The sequence below is a fragment of the Cucumis sativus genome, chromosome 6 (assembly GCF_000004075.3).
Source record: "Cucumis sativus cultivar 9930 chromosome 6, Cucumber_9930_V3, whole genome shotgun sequence".
Lineage (NCBI taxonomy): Eukaryota > Viridiplantae > Streptophyta > Magnoliopsida > Cucurbitales > Cucurbitaceae > Cucumis > Cucumis sativus.
Genome location: NC_026660.2, coordinates 26,563,632 through 26,588,885, shown reverse-complemented (window position 1 = coordinate 26,588,885; position 25,254 = coordinate 26,563,632). Strand labels below are relative to the sequence as shown.

Genomic DNA, 25,254 nt, shown 5'->3' with positions numbered 1-25,254 from the left:
TAAATAAATTGTAAACAATTTATATATTGTTTGAAACGTGATGAATTAAGAAATAATCAACCTTGAAGATGATTATTATTTAAAATATTAAGAATTGGAATCTGTTCTCCACTCAATTGCAATAAAAAAAAAGAAGAGGAAGAAAACGTAATTTTTTTTGAAGGAATTGTTCACACCTATTCTCTTCCTAGTGTGTTATCATGACAAATTTACATATTCTTTGGTGAGTGATTGATCCACAAATCACTTTTACAAATTAGAAGCAAATATTTAGGTTCAGCTTAAACTTCATACTTTTCTTTCTATAAATACGTAAAAAGAGAAATATTTTTTTAAAAAATTTGGACACCTGATAAATTTTAATTGGTGCAATAATGTGTGTTGTCGAAGGTCCACTCTAATTATTTTTCTTCTCCACTAAAGTTTTCTTTTTCTATTATTGGGGCATGACTCATGAGTGGGTGGGTGGGTTTTTGACCCATTGTGGTTGGAGCTCCAGTGTGGAAGCAATTCAGAGTCAAAAAGATTTGGTATTACTAATCATTTCTTGCAGATCAAGGAATCAATGCCAGAGTCTTGGAAGAGGAGAAGATGAGTTACTCAATTCGAAGGAATGGATTGGATGGTTCATTTACAAGAGATTATTCCATGGCAGAATCGTTGAAGTATGTAGTAGTAGAAGAAGGTAAAATTTATAGAAAGAGAATAAGAGAGATGAAGGATTTATTTGTGAATAAAGAAAAAGACGAGACATGTTAATTGATCAGATATTAGATTATCTAATAGCACAAAGAAATGGGGATCATCGAAGAACCCTTGAGGTAAGGATGAACTAAATTTAATGTGTAAGAAATCTTGATATGGTAGTCTTTGTTTGGCTTGGTCTTTCCATGTAGGCAATGGTTTCCAGAGTTTCATGTTAGGAGGGTGATGATTTCATATTGACAGTTAACTTTAAAATGTGTACACTAAATATACTTCTTTTGACCAAAAACCAAACTGAACCAAATAGCAATTTTGAAATACTGATGGAGATTAATAAGCAATAGCAATATATGTAATTTGAACAAATTTAGGGAGGCTCCACTTGTTGGAATAATATTTTGATCTATGTAATTTAAACACATACTTGTTTCATAATAACAATAATAAGAAAGATTCCATTCCATCTTATTTATCTTGAAGTTTGTTCTCAATTTTAGTCAAGTGTCTAACGTTACCCTTTTTATTTTCAATCATTTTAAACTTAATCTTCAACCGTAGGTTATCCATAATTTTCTAAAACTTTTTATTATCTATTATCATTTTGGTTATAAATTTTGAGAGTATATTCACGAAATTATAATTATTTAACCAATTTAAAAAAGAAATTAACTTTAAGAATTTAAGAATTGAAACTATGTAGACTAAAGTTGAATAAACTATTTTGTATTATGTCTTATTCTTTTATTTGTAATCCACACATAACATAGTTTGTACCCAAAAGGTATATTATTGTAACCTAAAGTGAAGTAGTTTGTTCATAATAACCTAAAATGTAGTTTGTTCATGAACATGGAGTATAAATTATACAATAACGACGACTAACATCTCAAACAACTTTTAGTATTTTACATGGTTGGAGATAACTATTTTCATCGACATTCTTTTTTTTTTTTTTTTTTTGCATATTAGTTGGCATTATTTATTTTTATTAGAAAGCAAATTTTTTCGGAACAATTTGTATTAGTATGTGTAGTTTTGTTGTATATTTCTTGATCTTCTTGAGTAAAGTATGCATATGAGTGTCTATACACAACAGACCATACAAGATCTTAACAAGCTAACAACAAAATATAACACAAGTAATTAACCAAGAAAAATCAAAGTCTGTGAAAATGAAACTTGCAAATAGAGGGATGTGCGACAAAAAAAAAAAAAAAACTTGAAAACCAAATACAGCCACTGTCGATTTGATAGTTTCTAAAACCGACTAGTGTTGTACCGAAAAAATTGAAAAAATGAACCACAATTTCAATTTACCATTTAGATAAATAAGCATAATTTACCATTAGAAAAATAAGCATGAAATGAATGAATTCATATACTAAAACTATCTTCGAAGAGTTATTTTCAAACATTGCAAAACGAATAAAACTATTTATAAATTATAGCAAAATATTACCAAATAGATACATATACTAAATATTATCAATATTCATGACATTTTATTATATTTGTAAATGTTTTTAAAAAAAATTATAATTTAAAATATATTTTTTATTAAGATAGAATTTTTAGAATGTATACGAGAGGACAAGTCTTAAAAATAGAAAAAGGTTGTTGTTCTTTCAAACCCAATTTTAACTAAGTCTGACATTTATGTGGCAACAATGTTGTAATCCTTCTCCCACAGCATATAAATCTTTTTAGTTTTTTACTATAACGTTTAGTGTATTTTAAAAAAATTAAAATAGTTTATTCCTCAACTATATAAAATATAATTTACTCAAACAAAAATTACTATAAAGTATAATAATGTAGAATTATGATAATCGTATTATTTTAAATAATAATAAAATATCAAAACCTCCAAGCAAGTAAAAAAACCAATAAAAATGTAGATGATGGATTTCATTAAAAAAGAAAAGGACTAATCTTCCTTCAATTATTTTCAAATTTGTTTTCTCCGCTTTTTATTTTGTTTGGCCGTATTTTGATTTCAATTATCTCTCTTCTCTTCTCACATCCCTAAACTCTCTCTCTCTCTCCCTCTCGCTCTCCTTCTTCTTATTTCTTCCCATCCAACAAAGACAGTCTCCTAATTTTGCTTTCTTTTCTTTCTTCCTTATACCTTACCAACTTCACTTTTTCTTCCCTTTCTTGTTTTCTTTTGTATTCCGTTCCATTATCTTCTTCCTTCTACCTTTCTAATTTATATTATATATCCTTCCTTTCATACATCCATTATTTAATATGACATTTTGCACTACCAAAGCAACCGACCCAGAATACCATGGCCGTCGACAAGAAGCTTCATATTGTCATCTTCCCATGGATAGCTTTCGGTCATATGATTCCTTTTCTCGAGCTCTCCAAACTTATTGCTCAGAAAGGTCACCGAGTCTCTTTCGTTTCCACTCCCAAAAACATCGACCGTCTCCCCACCAAACTCCCTCCCCATCTTTCTTCTTTTCTCCGCTTCGTCAAACTTCCTTTCCCTCAAATCAATGATCTGCCCCCCGACGCAGAGGCCACATCCGATGTCCCTTACGACAAGGTTCAGTTTCTTAAAAAGGCCTTCGACGACCTCAAGCAACCCATCTTTGACTTTCTTCGATCTTCCGATGTCGATTGGATTTTGTTCGACTTCGCTCCCTATTGGTTGAGTCAAGACATCGGACCCACACTTGGTATCAAAACTGCTTTCTTTAGTATTTTCACTCCTGAATTTCTTGTATTTGTCGGACCCATGTTCGGCGATAACCGAATTAAACCAGAAGATTTTACTGTTTCCCCTCATTGGGTTCCCTTCCCAACAAACGTGGTGTTTCGCCACTTCGAAATCATGAGGATCTTCGACAGTGTAGCCGGTAACATCACCGGAGTTTCTGATTTATATCGCATGAAAATGAGTGCCCACTACAGCGATTTGGTGGTTGTGAGAGGCTGCCCTGAATTTGGACAAGAGTGGATTCAATTACTTGGTGATGTATACGGTAAACCTATTTTTCCGGTAGGTCAACTTCCAACGTCAGAGTACGAAACGGGGGATGAGAATCCAGCGTGGGAGAGGATTAAAGAGTGGCTGGACAAACAACCCAAAGATTCGGTGGTTTACGTGGCATTTGGAAGTGAGGCTAAGCCCAGTCAGAATGAATTGACAGAAATCGCTTTAGGATTGGAAAAATCAGAGCTGCGATTCTTTTGGGTGTTTAGGACACGACGAGGACCAAGCGACCCAGACCCAATTGAATTACCGGAGGGGTTTGAGGAACGAACCAAAGGGCGGGGTGTTGTGTGGACTACCTGGGCGCCACAGTTGAAAATATTGAGGCATGAGTCGATGGGTGGGTTCTTGACACACTCCGGTTGGAGCTCTGTTGTGGAAGCGATTCAAAGTGAAAAGGCTTTGGTGTTACTGACGTTTCTTGCAGATCAAGGAATGAATGCGAGGGTGTTGGAAGAGAAGAAGATGGGTTACCCAGTTCCGAGGAATGAATTAGATGGTTCGTTTACAAGGGATGCGGTGGCAGAATCATTGAAGCTAGTAGTAGTAGAGGAAGAAGGTAAGATTTACCGAGAAACGATAAGGGAGGCAAAAGATTTGTTTGTGAATAAAGAGAGAGATGATAAATTAATTGATCGGCTATTGGACCATATGAAAGAAAAAATAAGCAAGAAGGAACAACTTTGAGGTGAGTATGCATGGAATTTTTACGTGTAACCAATCTTGATAAGGTGCTTCTTTTATTTGCTGTTGTTCCATTTGAATGTTAATAATGTAAAATCTTAGTTTCTTTTCACTCTCAATAAAATTTGAAGTAAATATAAGTTTAGTAGAATGATTTCAAATTTCTTTAGTGTATTTTGAGTTTGTTACTCAATCCTAAGACTCATAGCACATCAGAATCTAATAATCAGATGTTCATTTTCTCCTCGTCCCCAATCACATGTACATCTTTAGACTAAACCTTTTTTTTTTCTTTTTTTGGAAAAATTAGATACAAAATGTCATTCCATCCGTCAACTATACAAAAGTCAAATTAAAAGTTATTTTTGTGTGGTGAGAATGAAAAGTTGCTTTTAAAAAAATAACTATTAATTTTACTTGTGTGGGCTTGGAGATGGAAAGACATAGATAGAATGACAAACAACTAATAATTGTCTTTATTTATTATACATTTGGCCATAACCTTCATTGGGGGAAATCACAATTATAAACTATACATTTATTTATTTAAAGTAAGAAAAATATTCCATTCCCAACCTAAAATTGGGTAAATGAATTTTTCAAAAGTATTTATCAACTACTAACTATATCCATAAATTTTATAACTCAACATTTTCTCTTGTTTGGATTAACTTAAAATAATACCTTAGATTCCACTCCCGGCCTAAAATTAGGTAAATGAATTTTTCAAAAATATTTAGCAACTACTAACTATGTCCATAAATTTTATAACTCAAAATTTTCTATCCGTTTTGGATTAACTTAAAATAATCTATTTTAAACTTATTTATTTATTTTTGGATAAAAATGGTTAAAAAATAAGATAAAAAGCTATTTAAATGGTTGAGATACCTTTCAATTTTTTAAAATAAAAAAGTTAACTTTTTAGAATTAAATACTTAAAAATATTTATGTGAATATATTTTCAGTAGAAAAATTGTCAAAAATAAAAAATTTGACAAAATATATTCTTTAAGGAATTGTGATCTAACACCTATTCTCTTGGTAGTGTTAGCTTGAAAAATATACATCTTTTTTAGGGAGTGATCGATTCACAATCACTTTCACAAATTAGATGCAATATTTGGGCTTTTCTTTCTACTCCTCTAATACTGTAATCTATATATTTAGAGTATAAATTCAAAGGTGAAAAAGAATATAATATTTATATATCTAATATCTAATATTGATAGCTGATTTAAATACATTCAATATATATAAAGGCATGCAGCCATTATTGATAGTCCCATGAGTAACACGTTCATTTTTTCTGTTTTGTAGCTTACGACAGCATAAGCATACGCGTATGGTTTCTTCCTTGAGCTCATTGATTTAGTTGTAGGCATTGAATTTAAACAATATTGGTTTTTCAGTTATTTCCAAGTGTATAAAAAAAAATTAATCTAAGTTTTCACGTACATTAATTTCTTTTTACAGTAGATACAGAAAAAGGAAAAGAAATATTATACTCATCTTTAAACATTAATTGTTTAAAGGAAAGTGATTCCTTCAGTAGATGTAGGCATTTTTTTGTAGAACCATGTAAATGTTGTAGTCTTCTTCTTCTCCTTCATCTTCATTAAAGAAAGTTTTGGGGTTTGCAGAGAAGAAAGAGTGAAAGGAAAGGTAGGTATTTTCTTTCTTTTCATTTTTATCTTTCTTTGGTGAAGTGGAGGAATGAAAAGAAAGGAGAGATCTTACCTCGTCCACGTGTACAGCAACAAAGAAGAAGAGACGGCCTCTATGTCCTTCTTGTAAGCTATTTTGCACTTCAATTTGGGTCTGAAATTAAAAAGAAAGCACAACAATATTTTATAATATATTCTATTATATATATCTTTCCTTTCACACATCCAACACCTTCCATTATTTTAAATAATATTTTGCACTACCAAACCAATCTACTCCCCCCAGACTACCATGGCCGTCGACAACAATCTTCATATAGTCATCTTCCCATGGCTAGCTTTCGGCCATATGATTCCTTTTCTTTAGTTCTCCAAACTTATTGCTCAAAAAGGTCACCGTGTCTCTTTCGTTTCCACTCCTAAAAGCATCGATCGTCTCCCCACCAAACTCCCTCCCCATCTATCCTCTTTTCTTCACTTCGTCAAACTTCCTTTCCCTCAAATCTATGATCTACCCCCCGACGCAGAGGCCACCTCCGATGTCCCTTACGACAAGGTTCAGTTTCTCAAAAAGGCCTTATGACTCCCCTCGTTGGGTTCCCTTCCCAACAAACGTGATGTTTCGCCACTTCGAAATCGTGAACGTCTTCGACAGTGTAGCCGGTAACATCACCGGAGTTTCTGATTTATATCGCATGAAAACGATTGCCCACTACAGCGATTTAGTGGTTGTGAGAGGCTGCCCTGAATTTGGACAGGAGTGGATTCAATTACTTGGTGATCTTTACGGTAAACCTATTTTCCCAGTAGGTCAACTTCCAACGTCGGAGTACGAAATAGGGGATGAGAATCCAGCGTGGCGGACGACTAAAGAGTGGCTGGACAAACAACCCAAAGATTCGGTGGTTTACGTGGCATTTGGAAGTGAGGCTAAGCCCAGTCAGAATGAATTGACAGAAATCGCTTTAGGGTTGGAAAAATCAGAGCTGCCATTCTTTGGGGTTTTTAGGACACGACGAGGACCAAGCGACCCAGACCCAATTGAATTACCGGAGGGGTTTGAGGAACGAACAAAAGCGCGGGGTGTTGTGTGGACTACCTGGGCGCCACAGTTGAAAATATTAGGGCATGAGTCGGTGGGTGGGTTCTTGACACACTGTGGTTGTAGCTCCCTTGTGGAAGCGATTCAAAATGAAAAGGCTTTGGTGTTACTGACATTTCTTTCAGATCAAGGAATCAATGCTAGGGTGTTGGAAGAGAAGAAGATGGGTTACTCAATTCGGAGGAATGAATTAGATGGTTCGTTTAGAAGGGATGCGGTGGCAGAATCATTGAAGCTAGTAGTAGTAGGGGAAGAAGGTAAGATTGTTGGAAGCGTTTACCGAGAAACGATAAGAGAGATAAAAGATAAAAATAAAAATGCATTTTAAATAAGTTTTCTAAACCTATTTTTCTTTAAGCAACGGTGATCTAACACCTATTCTCTTCCTAGCGTTACCACAAAAAACATACATCGATCGATCCACAATCACTTTTACATATTAGATGCTATATATTTAGGTTCAGCTTAAGCTTCATACTTTTCTTTCTATAAGTACGTAAAAGGACAAATATTTTTTTTAAAAATGGACACTTGACAAATTTTGAATTGATGCAATAATCTGTGTTGTCGAAGGTCCAGTCAACTATTTTTTCTCTGCTATAATACTATACTCTATATATTTAGACTGTAAATTCACACTTGAAAACATATATAATATTTATGTATCTAAAATCTAACATTGATCTGCAGCTGATTTAAATACATTCAATAGGCATGTGACCATTTATTGATAACAGTGTAGTATAACTGGCAATGGCATGAGTAACACTGCATTTTCTCTGTTTTGTACCTCACGACAGCATTAAGCATACGTACGTATGGTCTCTTTTTTGAGGGTATTGATTTAGTTGGAGGAGAAGAAACGTAAAATCATACCTCCAATTCTTGCATAGCCTTTTTTTTCCTTCTATTTAACCTAAATTTTAAGTTTCGTTAAAATCATATTATAATTACAATCGATCTTGATAATTAGCATATTGTTAGTTGTCAAATAAAAGATGTATTTGACTATTCGTACACTGTGATAGTTGCTAAATCTATAAGTGTGAGATTCTTTTTTTTTTTTTTGACTAATTCTTGTTTTCTATGTTTTAGATGAGGAATTTTTATATTTGAATGTCGTTAGATTTTTTGAAATTTCACCTTTTAACCAATGTTTAAAACATGAATGTTAATGGATATATTAAAGTTTTAATTTTCCATAATTTTTTATTTCTATGCATATTCTTGAAAATATAAAAATAAAAAATTTAAAAGTAAATTTAAATCAATAAATAAATATTTCATTATTTTCAAATAAATAAACATGTGTATTGTTTATATAATTATTTATATTAGTGTCATTTTCATGATTCATTGATTTTTTTACTATTATGAAAATGTGAAAATACATATCAGTGTAAATTTAAATTACGATTTCAACTTCAAATTTTGAGAGTATTTTTACTCATTTTTTTCTTACATTAAGTAATGAAACATTTCAATATTTTAGAGATATTTTTAAAAAAAAATTTAGTGGTTTCATTTCAAACTAACATAAAAATATTTTTGGACTATTTTCCAGAGAGTAAGAGCATTATTTAAAAATTTTAGTTGATATCTTTTAACCCAAACACAGAGTTGATAGTAGTTTTTATAATTTAGCTAAAATAAAAAGAGTTTTTTTTTAATAGGAAATTTTTATAAACTATTTCATAACTATGAACAAAATGAAAACTAACTGAAAAATTGGGCTAATAATGTAACTTTTGTAAATAATGATTGAAATATTGTAGTTATAAAAATGCCATGGTATTTGCTTTCTCTCTCAAATATCTTGCGTTCAATCTAAGACATTGTCATTTTTTTTATTACTTGTCAAAATTTAATTTTCCTTATTGTTTTCTTGGTGCCTTTGTCTTAACAGTTTTTGTTAAAACTTAAATTTTGTTATCGACTTCCTCCTTCTCATATTAAATTTGGATTAATATTTCTAAATAATTAAATAATTAGATCAAAGTATATTATTAAAATTCCAATTCATTTATAGATTATATATTTTATCTTTCATTCATTTGTCACTAATTTTATAAAAAATTATAATTGTATTTTTAATTATTAAAAATATGATTCTTGAACAAAGAAAGGGAGGAGAGGTTAATAGATCAATTTCTAAGCTACTTGAAGACTCATAGAAACGTTGACAATGCACTTTAAAAATGTGGATGGTATGCGTTGCTATGGGAGTGCAATCACAGTCTTCATTCCTTAGTTTCATATTCTCTTCTCTGCATTCAATATCTTGGTAGGTTAGCCAAGTTGTGCAGCTCCAGGTTTTCTTTTGTAATTTGAATTCCCGTTGGGATTTCTTTCGAAATAATTCGTGGTAACTATCAAAGCCTCCTTGAATACTTTTTCTCGTGTTCTATATATTTTTCTTTTAGACTTGTTTGGTTGTTTTGATCTCTTCGTCTCTTAGCTCTTTACTAGGGCAGCTTTTTCTATGTTATATTAGAAAATGGAACAAATACATATCAGATTAAGTTAATTGTTTTCTCAAACTTCAGAAATTTATGTCTAACTTAAAAAATAAATTTATATTCAATTCTTAACATTTTCATTTGTGTCTAATATAGATAAGCTTTTAATTTTGAGTTTTTATCTTATTCTTTATTTTTTTTTTCCATTCTAAAAACAAACACTTTTATGCGTTATATACAACTTTGTAAGTGTATGGTACATTTTAAAACAATTTAAGGAATCGCTAATTTTTAAAGATTTTATTAATGTCATGCATGCAAAATGAAAGAAATATCAAAACTTAAGAATCTGCTGTGAACATAAATTTGAAAGGGTAGGGAACCAATTTGGTAATATTTGAATTATTCATATATAAATTAGATGTATTGATATATATAACTTTTAGATTAAATAATATTTAGCTACAAAATATCTACATATAAATATAAAAACAAAATAAAGAAGCCCAAAATAATTTATTGTTACTTTATTATTTAATTCAACCAAAATTGATGTTACTAAATCATTTTATTTACATACTGTAAGAATATTGAATCTTGATTATTCAATCTTTAAACTTTTCAATATTCTATTATAAATCTAATTAATTATATATCCTGAACAAGCAACAGCTCTTCATACACTGACAGCAAAACATTTTAAAATTTACGAATCTTTAAATTAGGAGATAATTAGAATATCTCAAAAAAAAAAAAAAAGCACAAACTCCATTAATTTCCCATGAAAGACAAAATGATGAACAATCTGATATATTTTTTTAGTATAATTAAATCAGAAAGTTGGTGAGATTACATATTTATTTTTAATCTCTTATGAATTATATTTAAGTGGATTGGTTATACAATTATTGTTATGTTATTATTGAAGAAAATAATATAATAAATATTATTTAATAGTTTTTTTTGCATGATTCCAATTATTAACAAACCCCAATGAAAAAAGTAATGGATAAAGGACAGATTTCACCAAATATATCACCATGTATTGTACTCTAAAGTTTGATGGTGATTTCAAAATCGGATTGTGTTGACGAAATAAATAATAACTTATAAGATGAAACAATCTTAACGTTCTATAGAGCTGTGTTGATCATATGAATAGTAACTAACAATACATTTATACATCATCAAATATAATTAATATAAACACATGTACACATGTACATAAAATTTCCGTACAGATACGTGTGTTTAAAAATATTTTGTATATATAATGAATTAAGATGATGTTAGTTTTGAAACTTCATCCATTCAATAGAGGTAAATCTTAAAATAGAGGATCAAAAATAAAAAATTAATATGGAATAAAAATGAAACAACTATGGACACAAAATCTTCGTAAAGCATCTTTTTGATAACATGGTTTGATGGAGGAGTGCAAAGATAAATTTAATTATAACATATCAACTAGCACACCTTAAAGTAAAAAAAAGAAAGATGTCTTACAAAACTTTATAAAGTTACAATATATTATTTCAAATATTTCATTTAGAAAACTATTTAATTCCACGTACTTTTCTGAAGTATTTTTAATTATAATGTTTTTCTAATAATGACAAAAACGTGACAATATGAATTTTTTTTAGAAATTGGGTTTAGTCCCAAATTATTGTAAAAAATAGAGTAGTTTTAGTTTATGGAAACTTCCACTTCCTTTAAAAGAAAACTTTTTTATTTGTTGCCTAGTCTGATTTTGATCATGGGGATGACTCAAAACCCTATGAATGAAATAAAACTATTCTCATCAATTAAAACTATTACATGTCTAAATTATGAAACAAAAATTCAAAAACATCAAATCAAATTATTGAGTAATGCATAATTCACAAGAATTTTCAAAATAACAATGAAATTTATTTAAACACCCTAAATGAATCCCCACGAACAAAATTCATTAAACTACTTAAATATCATTATTTAAAAAAATGAAAACTTTTAAATGTTAAAAACATATTTTTAAGAAAAATATAAAATTGAAATTTGTAAATGAAATTAGAATCTAGGTTTTAATATTGATGATAAAAAAATACATTTTTTAAAAAAATACAATAAATTATGTTATTGTAACTAAAATTTTAAACAAATATTTTTTAGGAAAATTGCACCGAAAAGAGAAAATTGAAAAAAGAAAAAAGAACCGTTCATAACACCTATTATTTATTTGTTGTAAATATGAAAAACAATTAGATATATTATACGGATATCATAATGCTATTAGATGACTATCCGATTTTAAATTTGCTACTTTTGTAATTTAGAAAATACAGTGACAAAAGCGTTGTTATCATAACTTTTCTTTTAATTTTTTCCAACATTTCATATTTTTATGAAAAAACAGGGAGATTAAACAATTAAAATTAGAAACAAAAGGTTAGTAAGAAAAATAATTAAAATAAAATTAGATTCGATGTAAATTTAATAAAAAAAAATATTTTTAAGATTGAAAATTGGTATATTTAATATATATATATATAAAGAAAAATAGTTTTTTAATATAAAAAATAATTAAATTAACTTGGAAAGGGAATGTTAATTTAATACTTGAATATTAGACTAATTAATATAAATATAAAGAATAAAAAAGGAAGTGTGAGATGACAACTGTCCACAACTTTGATCTTACTATCCTATTTATATATATTACTCATACATCCAACGCAACAACACCTCCATTATAACTTTACTTACATTTTGCACCACCATCAAACCAAGCACCTCCCGCCTCTTCACAGACTACCATGTCCGTCGACAAGAATCTCCATATAGTAATGTTCCCATGGCTAGCTTTCGGCCATATGATTCCTTATCTTGAGCTCTCCAAACTCATTGCTCAAAAGGGTCACCGAGTCTCCTTCGTTTCCACCCCCAAAAACATCGACCGTCTCCCAACACAACTCCCTCCTCATCTATCTCCTTTTCTCAGCTTCGTCAAAATTCCTCTGCCTCAACTCCATAATCTGCCTCCCCGACGCAAGAGGCCACATCCGATCTCCCTTACGACAAAGTTCAGTTTCTCAAAAAAGCCTTCGACGCCCTCAAACAACCCCTCTCTGACTTTCTTCAAACTTCCGATGCAGATTGGATCTTGTACGACTTTGCTCCCTATTGGGTTGGTCAAGAGATCGGACCCAATCTCCGGATTAAGACAGCTTTCTTCACCATCTTTATTCTCCAATCTCTCGCATTCGTCGGTCCCATGTCAGGGGACAGTCGCATGAAACTGGAGGATTTTACGGTTCCTCCCGACTGGATCCCTTTCCCCACTACCGTAGCATTTCGTCACTTCGAAATTAAAAAGCTTTTCGACTTCGTAGCTGGTAATACCACCGGAGTTACCGATATTGATCGCTTGAAAATGAGTGCTCACTACAGCGATTTAGTGGTTGTGAGAGCCTTCCCTGAATTCGAACCGGAGTGGATTCAACTGCTTGAAGATATACACCATAAAACCGTTTTACCAGTTGGTCAACTACCTACGTCGGAGTACGATTTGAAGGAAGACAATCCAACGTGGCAGTCCATTAAAGAGTGGCTGGACAAACAAGCTAAAGGTTCTGTGGTCTACGTGGCATTCGGGAGTGAGGCCAAACCTAATCAACACGAACTAACAGAGATCGCTTTGGGGTTGGAACAATCGAGGTTTTCGTTTTTTTGGGTTTTAAGGACACGGCTCGGACTATCTGACCCTGAACCGATTGAGCTGCCCGAGGGATTCGAGGAACGAACCAAAGGGCGGGGTGTTGTGTGCACCACTTGGGCGCCGCAGTTGAAGATATTGGGGCATGAGTCGGTGGGTGGGTTTTTGACACACTCTGGTTGGAGCTCTGTTGTGGAAGCGATTCAGAGTGAAAGAGCGTTGGTGTTACTGTCTTTTGTGGCGGACCAAGGAATCATTGCGAGAGTGTTGGAAGAGAAGAAGATGGGTTACTGCGTTCCAAGGAGCGAATTGGATGGTTCGTTTACGAGGGACTCAGTGGCCGAATCATTGAAGTTGGTAATGGTGGAGGAAGAAGGTAAGGTTTATAGAGAGAGAATAAGAGAGATGAAGGATTTGTTTGTGAACAAAGAAAGAGATGAGAAGTTAATTGATGGGTTTTTGAGCTATCTAAAGAAGCATAGAAACAATGTTGATGAGCAGGATCATTAATTAACTATGAATTTCAGAACATTAGAGTGTGTAATACAATCAATCTTATTGATTGTGTAATAAAATTGATTGTTTATATTTTGAGTCACATGGATTTGTCTTTTAATGTGTGTAGTAGGAAAAATAAAAAGAAAAAGAAAGTGTAAGTTGAGACGCAGTTTTCATATTTTCATTTAGAGAAAAGTTGCTAAAGTGTGAGTTAAAAAATGCTGCCACACGTGGCACTTTTTTTTTAAAAATAAAAAGTTGCTGTTATTATTATTATTATTTTGAGAGAAGTGAAGAACACATGTGATTGAAGTTTGATATAAAAATCTGACTGTTCTTTTTTAATAATACATGATCATTGCTCTTTCATTTAAACTTCAAAACTTGTTTGAAGTTTGATACAACAATAAAAGATGCAACATTAGTTAACATTGTCATAATCAACCCTGCATATTTTGATTTTCCTATTATGAATTGCTAAAGGGTACATCATTTTTTTCCTTGTATAAATAGAAAATCTGATGAAGCCAAATAACATAAACTGGTCGAGGTGTTAGAAATAATTGTTTGATATCAAAACAAAGTAAGCACAATTAAAAATAACTTAATATTCTTCTCTAAAGATCAAAAGTTTAATTCTGTGTCCACTTATCGTTAAGAGAATATAAAAAGAACATATAATTTTTTTTAAAACATAAAGTTTGGCAATAGTTTTGGTTTTAAATAAAATTAATGGACGCATACTTCATATTTTACTAGTTTTTAATTTTTTTGCATTCATAAGGACAACCACTCATTTTTAATTCATTTTTAATTCATAAGGTTCATGATACTCTACTTTTAAAAAGTCTAAATTTAGTTAAATCTTTTTTCCTTTTTTTTTTCCTTTTTTTCCTTCTTTTTAGTATAATATAGTGGAAATTTAAGTAGTAGACTTATTGATCAATACCACATACATATTATTTTATCAAATTCGCTTTTTTTTTTTGTTTAAAGTAATTTTTTTAAAAATTGATAGAATAATAATGATAACTTTCGTTCAAATAAAGATACATTATGCATGTAAATTTTTTTTTCAAACTCAGTAGAAAAGAAGGCTCTGAAACCTAAATTTATTTAAAAAATCTTAACATAAACTAATAGTAAATAAAAAATTTAAGATTTTATATTGCGTACTAAATTAAGAAGTCTCAAACCATACCAACCCAAATTAAGGAGGAAAAACTTTTGCATTCTTGGAATTACCCATGTTCAAAACTTCACCCATATCGATTTTTTGAAAATAAATACAGCTAATCCAATATAGTCTGAGAAGCAATTGCTGCTGAACAACTCTTCAGTTCTACAAAAACAGGAACAAAATCAAGCTAATGGTTCTAAGAGAAATAAAAAATAAATGGTTAGTAATTTGTTGTGTTGACAAAGGAAAAAAATTATGAGAATTTGCCTACCCCTATTCCTAGATGCTAATGTTCTATTTCGAAAATAATATCCTTACATTCTTTGCAATGCAGGCAATGTCAATGATGCTCTCAGATGGTGAAGGCACCGCCATTGAGACGCCAATACTTGGTGAGTTCTTCCACTGTTGACATGAGCCACTCTTTTCAATTGGGTGTAAAACTCCAAACCTACCCTATTTTCAAATTACAAACCAGATGATGAGAGGAGAAAGTGAGAGAAAAAAGAAATGAAGGACAATATTGCAAGACGGAAAGGAGGCATTAAGAGGATGAAAAGTTGAACTGAAAAAGAACTTGATCAACAGCAGAAGTTGGCTTCAGACCATTAAAGGAAGATGGCAACGGAACTGTGTAACAGGAACATTGATACGAACCTGAAAGTGATTTAGGAAGAAACATAAAAATGAAGAGGAAACGAACAACAAATATGAATCTCTATTTGGGATAACATTCTTAGAATAAAATAGGCCTAGGTATGTGGTTTTTGGTGACAAATAGGCCCAGATTAGAACTTCCATGAAAATGTTCGAAGTCCAAAGGTTTCACTCAACTTAGCTATCTACTTGGGCGTCAACAAACGAATCTAAATGTATTGAAATTTGTAGAGCCAATAAATATGATCACTATCCATTCCCGTTTCCACTTCACTCCGAAACTTCCTCGCATAAATTAAATGCCAGAAGTTGTGAATATGGAAGCTCCATTTCGGTTTCTGCAGATTTTCTTTTTTAAAATAAAGCAATAAGAACATTTTTTTTTTACTTTTAAAATTATACATTTTTTAAAATAACAAAATAAATTAAATTTTTTACCAACTATACCAAAATTTGTTAATGATAAAATCTGGAAAATTTTGATATATAGTAAATATTTGATCAAAATTGCTACTTTTAATGATTTCTTTTATAAAAATTTAGGTATACCTTTTTAACCCTAAACCAGAGAGTTGATAATATTTTTTATAATTTAGCTAAAATTAAATAGAAAAATTTCACAAACTATTCACAGAAACGCACAAAATGTATTTAGTAGATATTTCTGTTTAATATATATTTTTTTCGATTTCCCAAAATTAAAACATAAAATTGATGGTTTTTGCAATCTAAAAATTCTCAAGACGTTGACACAGAATGCTGAGTAGAACATCAGTTTTTCTTTATTATTTAAAATAAAAGAATGCTGAGGGGATAAAAAAAAAGCTACTTTTCAAAGTTATTTATAATAGTGTTATTAAATCTTTTTAAAAATAAAAGATAGATATTTAATTATAGTTTTGTATGATTGAGTTGACATGGACTGCTGTTGTCCATACTCTTCCCATTATTGTTTTTCTTTCATCCAAATTTGGATAAGAACCCTACACTGAATCCTGATCACACACCAACACCAGAGGCATCCTTTTTAGTTTTTAGCATTGACTTCCGTCTACACCCAACACTCTTAACGTTTCCTCCATGGCCGACGACAAGAAGCTCCACATTGTAATGCTCCCATGGTTCGCCTTTGGGCATATGATCCCTTTTCTTGAGCTCTCCAAACTCATTGCTCAAAAGGGTCACCGTGTCTCCTTTGTTTCCACTCCCAAAAACATCGACCGTCTCCCCGCACAACTCCCTCCCCATTTATCTCCTTTTCTAAGCTTCATCAAAATTCCTATGCCTCAACTCCACAATTTTCCCCCAGATGCAGAGGCCACCATTGATCTCCCTTATGACAAAATTCCATTTCTTAAAGAGGCATTCGACGCCCTCAAACAACCCCTCTCTGACTTTCTTCGAACTTCAGATGCAGATTGTATTTTATACGATTTCTTTCCTTATTGGATCGGTCAAGAGATCGGACCAAATCTCGGGATTAAAACGGCTTTTTTCAGTATCTTTATTCCCGAAACTCTGGCATTTATCGGTCCTATGTCGCCAAGAGATCATCGTAAGAAAGTAGAGGATTTTACTGTTCCTCCCGACTGGATCCCCTTTCCCTCCACCGTAGCTTTACGTCACTACGAAATGAAGAAAATTTTTGACGAGGCTGTAGCAGGTAAATCCACTGGGATTTCTGACTTAGACCGCATCAAGTTGGGTGCTCACAACAGCGATTTTATTGTTTTGAAAGCTTGCCCTGAGTTCGGACAGGAGTGGATTCAACTTGTTGGAGATTTACACGGTAAGACTGTATTTCCAATTGGTCAACTTCCGACGTCGGAGTACGACTGTGGGGACGACAATCAAGCGTGGCAGTCGATTAAAGAATGGCTCGACAAACAACCTGTAGCATCTGTGGTCTACGTGGCATTCGGAAGCGAGGCCAAACCTAGTCAGGACGAACTAACAGAGATCGCTTTTGGGTTGGAAAAATCGGAGTTGCCATTCTTTTGGGTTTTGAGGACACGGGCAGGATTGTCCGACTCAAATGTAACTGAGTTACCCGAGGGGTTCGAGGAACGAACCAAAGGACGGGGCATCGTGTGGAATACATGGGCGCCACAATTGAAAATATTGGGTCATGAGTCTGTGGGTGGGTTTTTGACACACGCTGGTTGGAGCTCTTCCGTGGAAGCGATTCAGAGTGAGAAAGCTATGATATTTTTGCCCTTTCTGGTGGATCAAGGAATCATTGCAAGAATTTTGGAAGAAAAGAAGGTGGGTTACTGTATCCCAAGGAATCTATTAGATGGTTCGTTTACAAGAGATTCAGTGGAGGAATCGTTAAAACTGGTAATGGTGGAGGATGAAGGTAAGATTTATAGAGAGAAAATAAAAGAGTTGAAGGCTATATTTGTGAACAAAGAAAGGGACGAGAGGTTAATAGATCAATTTCTAAGCTACTTGAAGTCTCATAGAAAAGTTGACAAGGCACTTTAAAAATGTTGATGGGGATGCGTTGCTATGGGAATGCAAGCACAGTCTTGATTCTTTGGTTTCATATTCTCTGCATTGAATATGTTAGTAGGCACGTGCATCTAAGTATGTTTCCTCATAGATAATATACAATACTTTTAAGTTTAGGTAGGCTGCATCCACCCTCTGGTCGTTTGAAATTTATGTTCTAACACAAGATGATGCACCCAAGTTACTTAGTTTGGTTGGATTTGTAATTTTAGTATAGAGCAGCATTGAATGAAGTGTAAGGTTGTAAGGTTGGAGAGTTACAACCTCTTTACCTATTGTATTAGGCTTTGAATGAGGTGTAAGGTTGGAGAGTAACAATAACCTATTTACATACTGAAATAGAATTTCATTAATCATGTTTGGATTCAACGTACATTTTGCATCTCAACTTGTTAGGTTAGTCAAGTTGTGTAGCTTGGTGTTTTCTTTTATAATTTGAATTATTGGCGTTGGAATTTTTTTTTGAAAGAATTCATGGTAGCTATCTAGCTTCCTTGATTTTTTTTTTTCTTATGTTGTATATACTTTCCTTTTAAGTGTGTTTCGTAATTGTTTTGATCTCTTAGTCTATTAACTCTTTACTGGGGGCGGCTTTTCCTATATTATGCTAGAAAATGGCACAAATACATATTAGATTAAGTTACATCTTTAGTTCCCAAACTTTAGAAGTTCGTGTCCAACTTTTTAAGTTACAAATGTATCAATATATTTTTAAACAAATAAGAAAACTTATATTCAATTTTGTCTAATATATCCGTGAGCTTTTAACGTTGATTCTAGAACGTTTTTATCATATTCTTTTTATATCGGTTGAATTGAGTTAGTTTAAAATGTGGGTAGGTCGGATAAAAAAAATTTGGTTTTTCTAGTTGGATTGGGTTTAGGGTTGGAGTTAGAAAATCAAGTTAATGATATATATATATATATATATATATATATATATATTATTGTGTATTTAATAAAACTAAAGTTAGAGTATTTTGTTAAATGACAACTTACAAGATTTGTGAAGCTTCTCACAAGTAAGGAATGCAGGTTACTTGACTTTCTATTAAAAAAGAAGTTATTTTGTTTTGGACAACAAGTGGAGTTTGTTAGATATTTTTGTAACGAAATAATAAGTTTATTTTTTATTATTATTAATAATATGGTTATTTAAATGAAAAATACTATTTAAAGATAAACGATTTTTAATAGGAATCTTTTGTCTATATCTTTGCATAAATAAATGAGAGAATATATATTATCGTGATCTTTAAATACCTAAGTTATTAGCTTAGTTCGGTGTGCACATTGATGAAAAATTGATTTTGGAGTAGTTCTCTTTTGAATAATTATTATTGGGGAAGGTAGTCAAATTGCCTTATTTAATGAAAATTGATTACTAAAGTGAAAAATTATCATCGGGAAAGTTGTTGAATTGTCTTATTTATAAAGATGGATTACTGAAGTACTGCAAGTATTTATGTTGCACATGTTGACAATAAATTTAGGGAAGTCTGTCTTTGATTAAATTTCTATTATAACGTAAGTGTTGTTGATTACTTATTTGAATCTTAATAATAATTCTTATCTGAGCAAAGAAGCTCCCCAAACATAAGAGATATTCGTCAAACTCGATACAAAGTCTTATGTGTTATTTGTACTTTTTGTTTCTTTACTTATTCTATCACTTAATTACTTTTGCTATAACTTGAGGATATTATTGATCATCTTACTTATTTTTCATGTATTATCGATGAAAAGAATATAATAAATATGTAATAGTTTTTCTTTTATGCGATTCCAAATTAACAAACACCACATGATTTCAAGTAATGGATGAGAGATAGATTTCACCAAACATATCACGAAGTTTTTTGTCTCCAAGTTTCAATTTTACTTTGAAGTTTGAGGATGATTTCAAAATCTCATTGTTTTGACAAAATAAATAATACTTTGTAAGATTGTCAAAACAATACTTTGTAAGATGAAATGAGCGGAAGCACGGCCTTAACATTCTACGGAGTTGTGTTCATCGTGGGAATTTTAATTAACAATCATTTTACATGTCATCAAATATTATTAATACGAACAGAACAATATTGAATTGACTAACGTTCAAGAATTTAAAAAAAAAAAAACAAAATATTAGTTTATTGAACTAGTACATTTTTAATATTCTAACCATAGGGATAAAGAATAAAGTTTCAATCTCAAATAAGCGAGTGAATGATTGAGATGAACACACTTTGTCTTACTAAATGAGTAACCTCGTTATATACATTTTTTTTTTGATTAAATTTTCAACATTTAAATTTAACAAATGTTTTATTGTTTCTATTGAGATCAACTCTATAAAGTGCAACTGCAACCTATTATTGTCTCGGTAGAAAGATAAAATTCAATATATAATATTGTTTGCCTTTGAGCCTTTGTTAATAGTCATTGTAAAATTGAGCAGCATTGAAAACTACAAAAATCAATAAAATTAAATCAATAAATCGCACAAACTCAAATTTAAGTCTAACTTACAATGTTGTGAAATCAATAGTTAGCAACAAAACTGATAAAAATCTGTAAGTTTTTTGAACTAATGTGTGGATTTTGTATATAAGTATTAATTATGAATAGAGTAAAAGAGTTAAGAAAAACTCTATAAAATTAAATTAATAAATCGCACAAAGTTTAACTTACAATTTTGTAAAATCAACAAGGATTGAACATCAAAATGAACAGAAATGTATAAGTTTTTTAAACTAAAGTTTGGATTTTGTATATATAAAAAGTATTATATTGTGATAACATTTTACGTAACTTAATTTATTAAATTATAACAATGAATAAATATGAAATGTATGGTTGTGATTTTAATTATAATTACTTTCAACACCTCTAAAACTTCTTCATTTTTTTTTATATCTTTCAACTTTCTTTGAAATTCCAAATATTTTGAAAATGTATTAAAATGTTAATCATCAAACTTGCAAATTTATCACAATGCAATAGTAACCACGTAATAGTTTTAAATAAACTATCGTAAATCTAACATTTGTTTACCTGACTTTTTTATTAAAAAAAATCAATGATTGACATAATACAAAATTACGTTCAGCATCAAATCTACAAACTTGCCACGATGTATTAGTAACAATAATTTAAATAAAATATTAAATCTAAAATTCATCTGACACTATGTTTTGTTTTGTCTATTACTTCATTTATATAGATATATACTTTTGTGTTGCATTTGTGATAGGTTAATACTTTAAAATTTAAAAGAAGACTTGAACAACATATGCAAATGGTACAAAATTGAAACAATATCAATTATGAAATCTAAGTCCAAGAATTATGAGTTCTTTTTTATATAATTATATATAGTAACGTGTGTTTTGAATTAAGTGTACATAGATTATTTCTTATAATGTATTTAGCTTTTTTTTTAAAAAATAATTAATCGCAATAAACTAATGAACTTTTTCAAGTTGTACGAATTAGTTCAAAAATTTAATCTGTAGTACATTAGTATCAGCGATACATGATTAGAGTCTTATTTCTCGAGAAAGTAACAATCTTATTTTTATCTTCTTACCATCTTAAAATGTTTTAAGGTAGGTAATTAGTATCTATCATTTTTTATTAAAAAAAAATTGATATAAGTTATTATTACGAATATTTAAATTTTGATAAATATTGTTTATTACTCATTTCAAATTCCATCAACCATACCAAAAAAAAAGTAACAAATTTTGCATTTTTTATAAATAGTGATATACATTTGGTAAGCAAATCAATTTTTCATTTCTATCCTAAGTTGATTCATTTGTAGTATATATGTCAATCCTTTATTTTTTCTATAAAAAAAAAAAAAAAAACCACGTGTTAGGTGAGTTTTAGATTTATCATAATTTATTTAATTTTTATTTAAATTATTGTTACTAATACTTTCGGGTCAGTTTGTAGATTTGATGGTAAAAATGCATTTGTATTAGGTCAATCATTGATTTTCTTTTAATAAAAAACCATGTCTTAGTCAAATTTTAGATTTACGATTGTTTATTTAATTTTATTTAAACTATTATATGGTTATTAATACATTGTGATAAATTTGCAAGTTTGATGATTAACATTTTAATAGAAGATTTGAAACTTTTTCAAAACAATTGAAATTTTAAAAGAAGTTGAAAGATATAAAACAAAAAATGAAGAACTTTTAGAGGTGTTAAAAGCCAGTGCTTATAATTTAATAAATTAAGTTACTTAAAATGTTATCTCAATAACATACTTGTTTCTCACTCTTCTACTCTATTAATAATCAATAAATATATACAAATTCCAAACTTTAGTGTAAAGAAAATTATAGAGTTTTGTCTATTTTGATTCTCACTATTAATTTCACAACATTGTAAGTTAGAATTAAATTTGAGTATGTGTAATTTATTAATTTGATTTTATTGTTCTTTTTTGTTTTTGCTTTTAGTGATGTTCAATTTTACAACGACAATAATCATAGATTGCGGTTACACTTTATAGAGTGATCTCAATGAAGACAACAATACATTTGTTAAATTCAAGTGTTGAAAATTTTAAAAAAATATACACAACGAGGTTACTCATTTAGTAAGACTAAGTGAGTTCATCTCACTCATTTACTCCCTCGTTTGAGATTGAAAGTTTATCATGATCTATCCCTACTATTATTATATTAAAAATGTATTAGTTTAATAAACTAATATTTTCTTTAATCGTTTTATTATGTTTCTTTATAATGGATAAACGCTCCTCAATTCAATATTATTTTATATATATATATAATTTTGAAAGAAAGAAAATATAGATAATTTTTTTTAAAAAAAGGTCTTGACACATGGACGTATGGGTATTTTAGTAATTATCCCTGTATAATTTTCCAATATTATAATTGGTTAATAATAATTATATTTTATATTAATTGAATAATTATAAATAAAAATAATAATTAAAATTTTTACAATATTAGAATTTGACAAATTAGAATAGTCCAAAAATAATTGTTTCATGAACCACTTTTAATATATAAAAAGATAAGGATACGAATAAGGATTTTGTATGTATGAGCTAAAATGTTCTTTGAAACTTAGATAAATTAAATTAGATGTAAATCTCAAACTTCGAACATCAAAAGGAATTCTTTTATTACATTTTGCACAACCATCAAAGCAACCACCTCCCTCCTCACAGACTACCATGGCCGTCGACAAGAAGCTCCATATAGTAATGTTCCCATGGCTAGCTTTCGGCCATATGATTCCTTATCTTGAGCTCTCCAAACTCATTGCTCAAAAGGGTCACCGAGTCTCCTTCGTTTCCACCCCCAAAAACATCGACCGTCTCCCAACACAACTCCCTCCTCATTTATCTCCTTTTCTCAGCTTCGTCAAAATTCCTCTGCCTCAACTCCATACTCTGCCTCCCGACGCAGAGGCCACATCCGATCTCCCTTACGACAAAGTTCAGTTTCTCAAAGAAGCCTTCGACGCCCTCAAACAACCCCTCTCTGACTTTCTTCAAACTTCCGATGCAGATTGGATCTTGTACGACTTTGCTCCCTATTGGGTTGGTCAAGAGATCGGACCCAATCTCCGGATTAAGACTGCTTTTTTCAGCATCTTTATTCTCCAATCTCTTGCATTCGTCGGTCCCATGTCAGGGGACAGTCGCATGAAACTGGAGGATTTTACGGTTCCTCCCGACTGGATCCCTTTCCCCACTACCGTAGCATTTCGTCACTTTGAAATTAAGAAGATTTTCGACTTTGTAGCAGGTAATGCCACCGGAGTTACCGATATAGATCGCTTTAAAATGAGTGCTCACTACAGCGATTTAGTGGTTGTGAGAGCCTTCCCTGAATTCGAACCGGAGTGGATTCAACTGCTTGAAGATATACACCATAAAACCGTTTTACCAGTTGGTCAACTACCCACGTCGGAGTACGATCTGAAGGAGGACAATCCAACGTGGCAGTCCATTAAAGAGTGGCTGGACAAACAAGCTAAAGGTTCTGTGGTCTACGTGGCATTCGGGAGTGAGGCCAAACCTAGTCAACACGAACTAACAGAGATCGCTTTGGGGTTGGAACAATCGAGGTTTTCGTTTTTTTGGGTTTTAAGGACACGGCTCGGACTATCTGACCCTGAACCGATTGAGCTGCCCGAGGGATTTGAGGAACGAACCAAAGGGCGGGGTGTTGTGTGCACCACTTGGGCGCCGCAGTTGAAGATATTGGGGCATGAGTCGGTGGGTGGGTTTTTGACACACTCTGGTTGGAGCTCTGTTGTGGAAGCGATTCAGAGTGAAAGAGCGTTGGTGTTACTGTCTTTTGTGGCGGACCAAGGAATCATTGCGAGAGTGTTGGAAGAGAAGAAGATGGGTTACTGCGTTCCAAGGAGCGAATTGGATGGTTCGTTTACGAGGGACTCAGTGGCCGAATCATTGAAGTTGGTAATGGTGGAGGAAGAAGGTAAGGTTTATAGAGAGAGAATAAGAGAGATGAAGGATTTGTTTGTGAACAAAGAAAGAGATGAGAAGTTAATTGATGGGTTTTTGAGCTATCTAAAGAAGCATAGAAACAATGTTGATGAGCAGGATCATTAATTAACTATGAATTTCAGAACATTAGAGTGTGTAATACAATCAATCTTATTGATTGTGTAATAAAATTGATTGTTTATATTTTGAGTCACATGGATTTGTCTTTTAATGTGTGTAGTAGGAAAAATAAAAAGAAAAAGAAAGTGTAAGTTGAGATGCAGTTGCTACTGTTTTCATATTTTCATTTAGAGAAAAGTTGCTGAAGTGTGAGTTAAAAAATGCTGCCACACGTGGCACTTTTTTTTTTTAAATAAAAAGTTGCTGTTATTATTATTATTTTGAGAGAAGTGAAGAACACATGTGATTGAAGTTTGATATAAAAATCTGATTGTTCTTTTTTAATAATACATGATCATTGCTCTTTCATTTAAACTTGTTTCAAGTTTGATACAACAATAAAAGATGCAATATTGGTTAACATTATGATAGTCAACCCTGCAAATTTTGATTTTTCGTAGAGAATTGCTAAAGGGTG

At 31.2% G+C, this 25,254-nt stretch overlaps 4 protein-coding genes and 1 non-coding gene across 5 annotated transcripts; all 5 read left to right on the top strand.

The window, feature by feature from the left end:
• Positions 1–2,761: 2,761 nt before the first annotated feature.
• On the top strand, positions 2,762–4,635 carry LOC101207669 (UDP-glycosyltransferase 91A1). The gene has a single exon (XM_004143497.3). The coding sequence runs from the start codon at positions 2,996–2,998 to the stop codon at positions 4,394–4,396; it is 1,401 nt and encodes a 466-aa protein (XP_004143545.3). The 5' UTR covers positions 2,762–2,995; the 3' UTR covers positions 4,397–4,635.
• A 1,376-nt stretch (positions 4,636–6,011) lies between these two features.
• LOC105435918 (UDP-glycosyltransferase 91A1) lies at positions 6,012–7,928 on the top strand. Its single transcript, XM_011659641.2, has one exon. It carries the CDS (start codon positions 6,567–6,569, stop codon positions 7,488–7,490), a length of 924 nt encoding a protein of 307 aa, XP_011657943.2. The 5' UTR covers positions 6,012–6,566; the 3' UTR covers positions 7,491–7,928.
• Positions 7,929–12,339: 4,411 nt separating this feature from the next.
• LOC105435917 lies at positions 12,340–14,128 on the top strand. Its single transcript, XR_004217231.1, has one exon. It is a non-coding gene; the product is annotated as a UDP-glycosyltransferase 91A1 (transcript).
• A 2,444-nt stretch (positions 14,129–16,572) lies between these two features.
• LOC101214112 (UDP-glycosyltransferase 91A1) lies at positions 16,573–18,540 on the top strand. Its single transcript, XM_004151440.3, has one exon. It carries the CDS (start codon positions 16,734–16,736, stop codon positions 18,138–18,140), a length of 1,407 nt encoding a protein of 468 aa, XP_004151488.1. The 5' UTR covers positions 16,573–16,733; the 3' UTR covers positions 18,141–18,540.
• Positions 18,541–23,308: 4,768 nt separating this feature from the next.
• Positions 23,309–25,057, top strand: LOC101222953 (UDP-glycosyltransferase 91A1). The gene has a single exon (XM_004143391.3). The coding sequence runs from the start codon at positions 23,376–23,378 to the stop codon at positions 24,780–24,782; it is 1,407 nt and encodes a 468-aa protein (XP_004143439.3). The 5' UTR covers positions 23,309–23,375; the 3' UTR covers positions 24,783–25,057.
• Positions 25,058–25,254: the final 197 nt, after the last annotated feature.

What these genes read in the sequence shown, in the direction of transcription:
- LOC101207669 (XM_004143497.3), top strand. Translation starts at nt 2,996, where the DNA reads ATGGCCGTCGACAAGAAGCTTCATATTGTCATCTTCCCATGGATAGCT.
- LOC101214112 (XM_004151440.3), top strand. Translation starts at nt 16,734, where the DNA reads ATGGCCGACGACAAGAAGCTCCACATTGTAATGCTCCCATGGTTCGCC.
- LOC105435918 (XM_011659641.2), top strand. Translation starts at nt 6,567, where the DNA reads ATGATCTACCCCCCGACGCAGAGGCCACCTCCGATGTCCCTTACGACA.
- LOC101222953 (XM_004143391.3), top strand. Translation starts at nt 23,376, where the DNA reads ATGGCCGTCGACAAGAAGCTCCATATAGTAATGTTCCCATGGCTAGCT.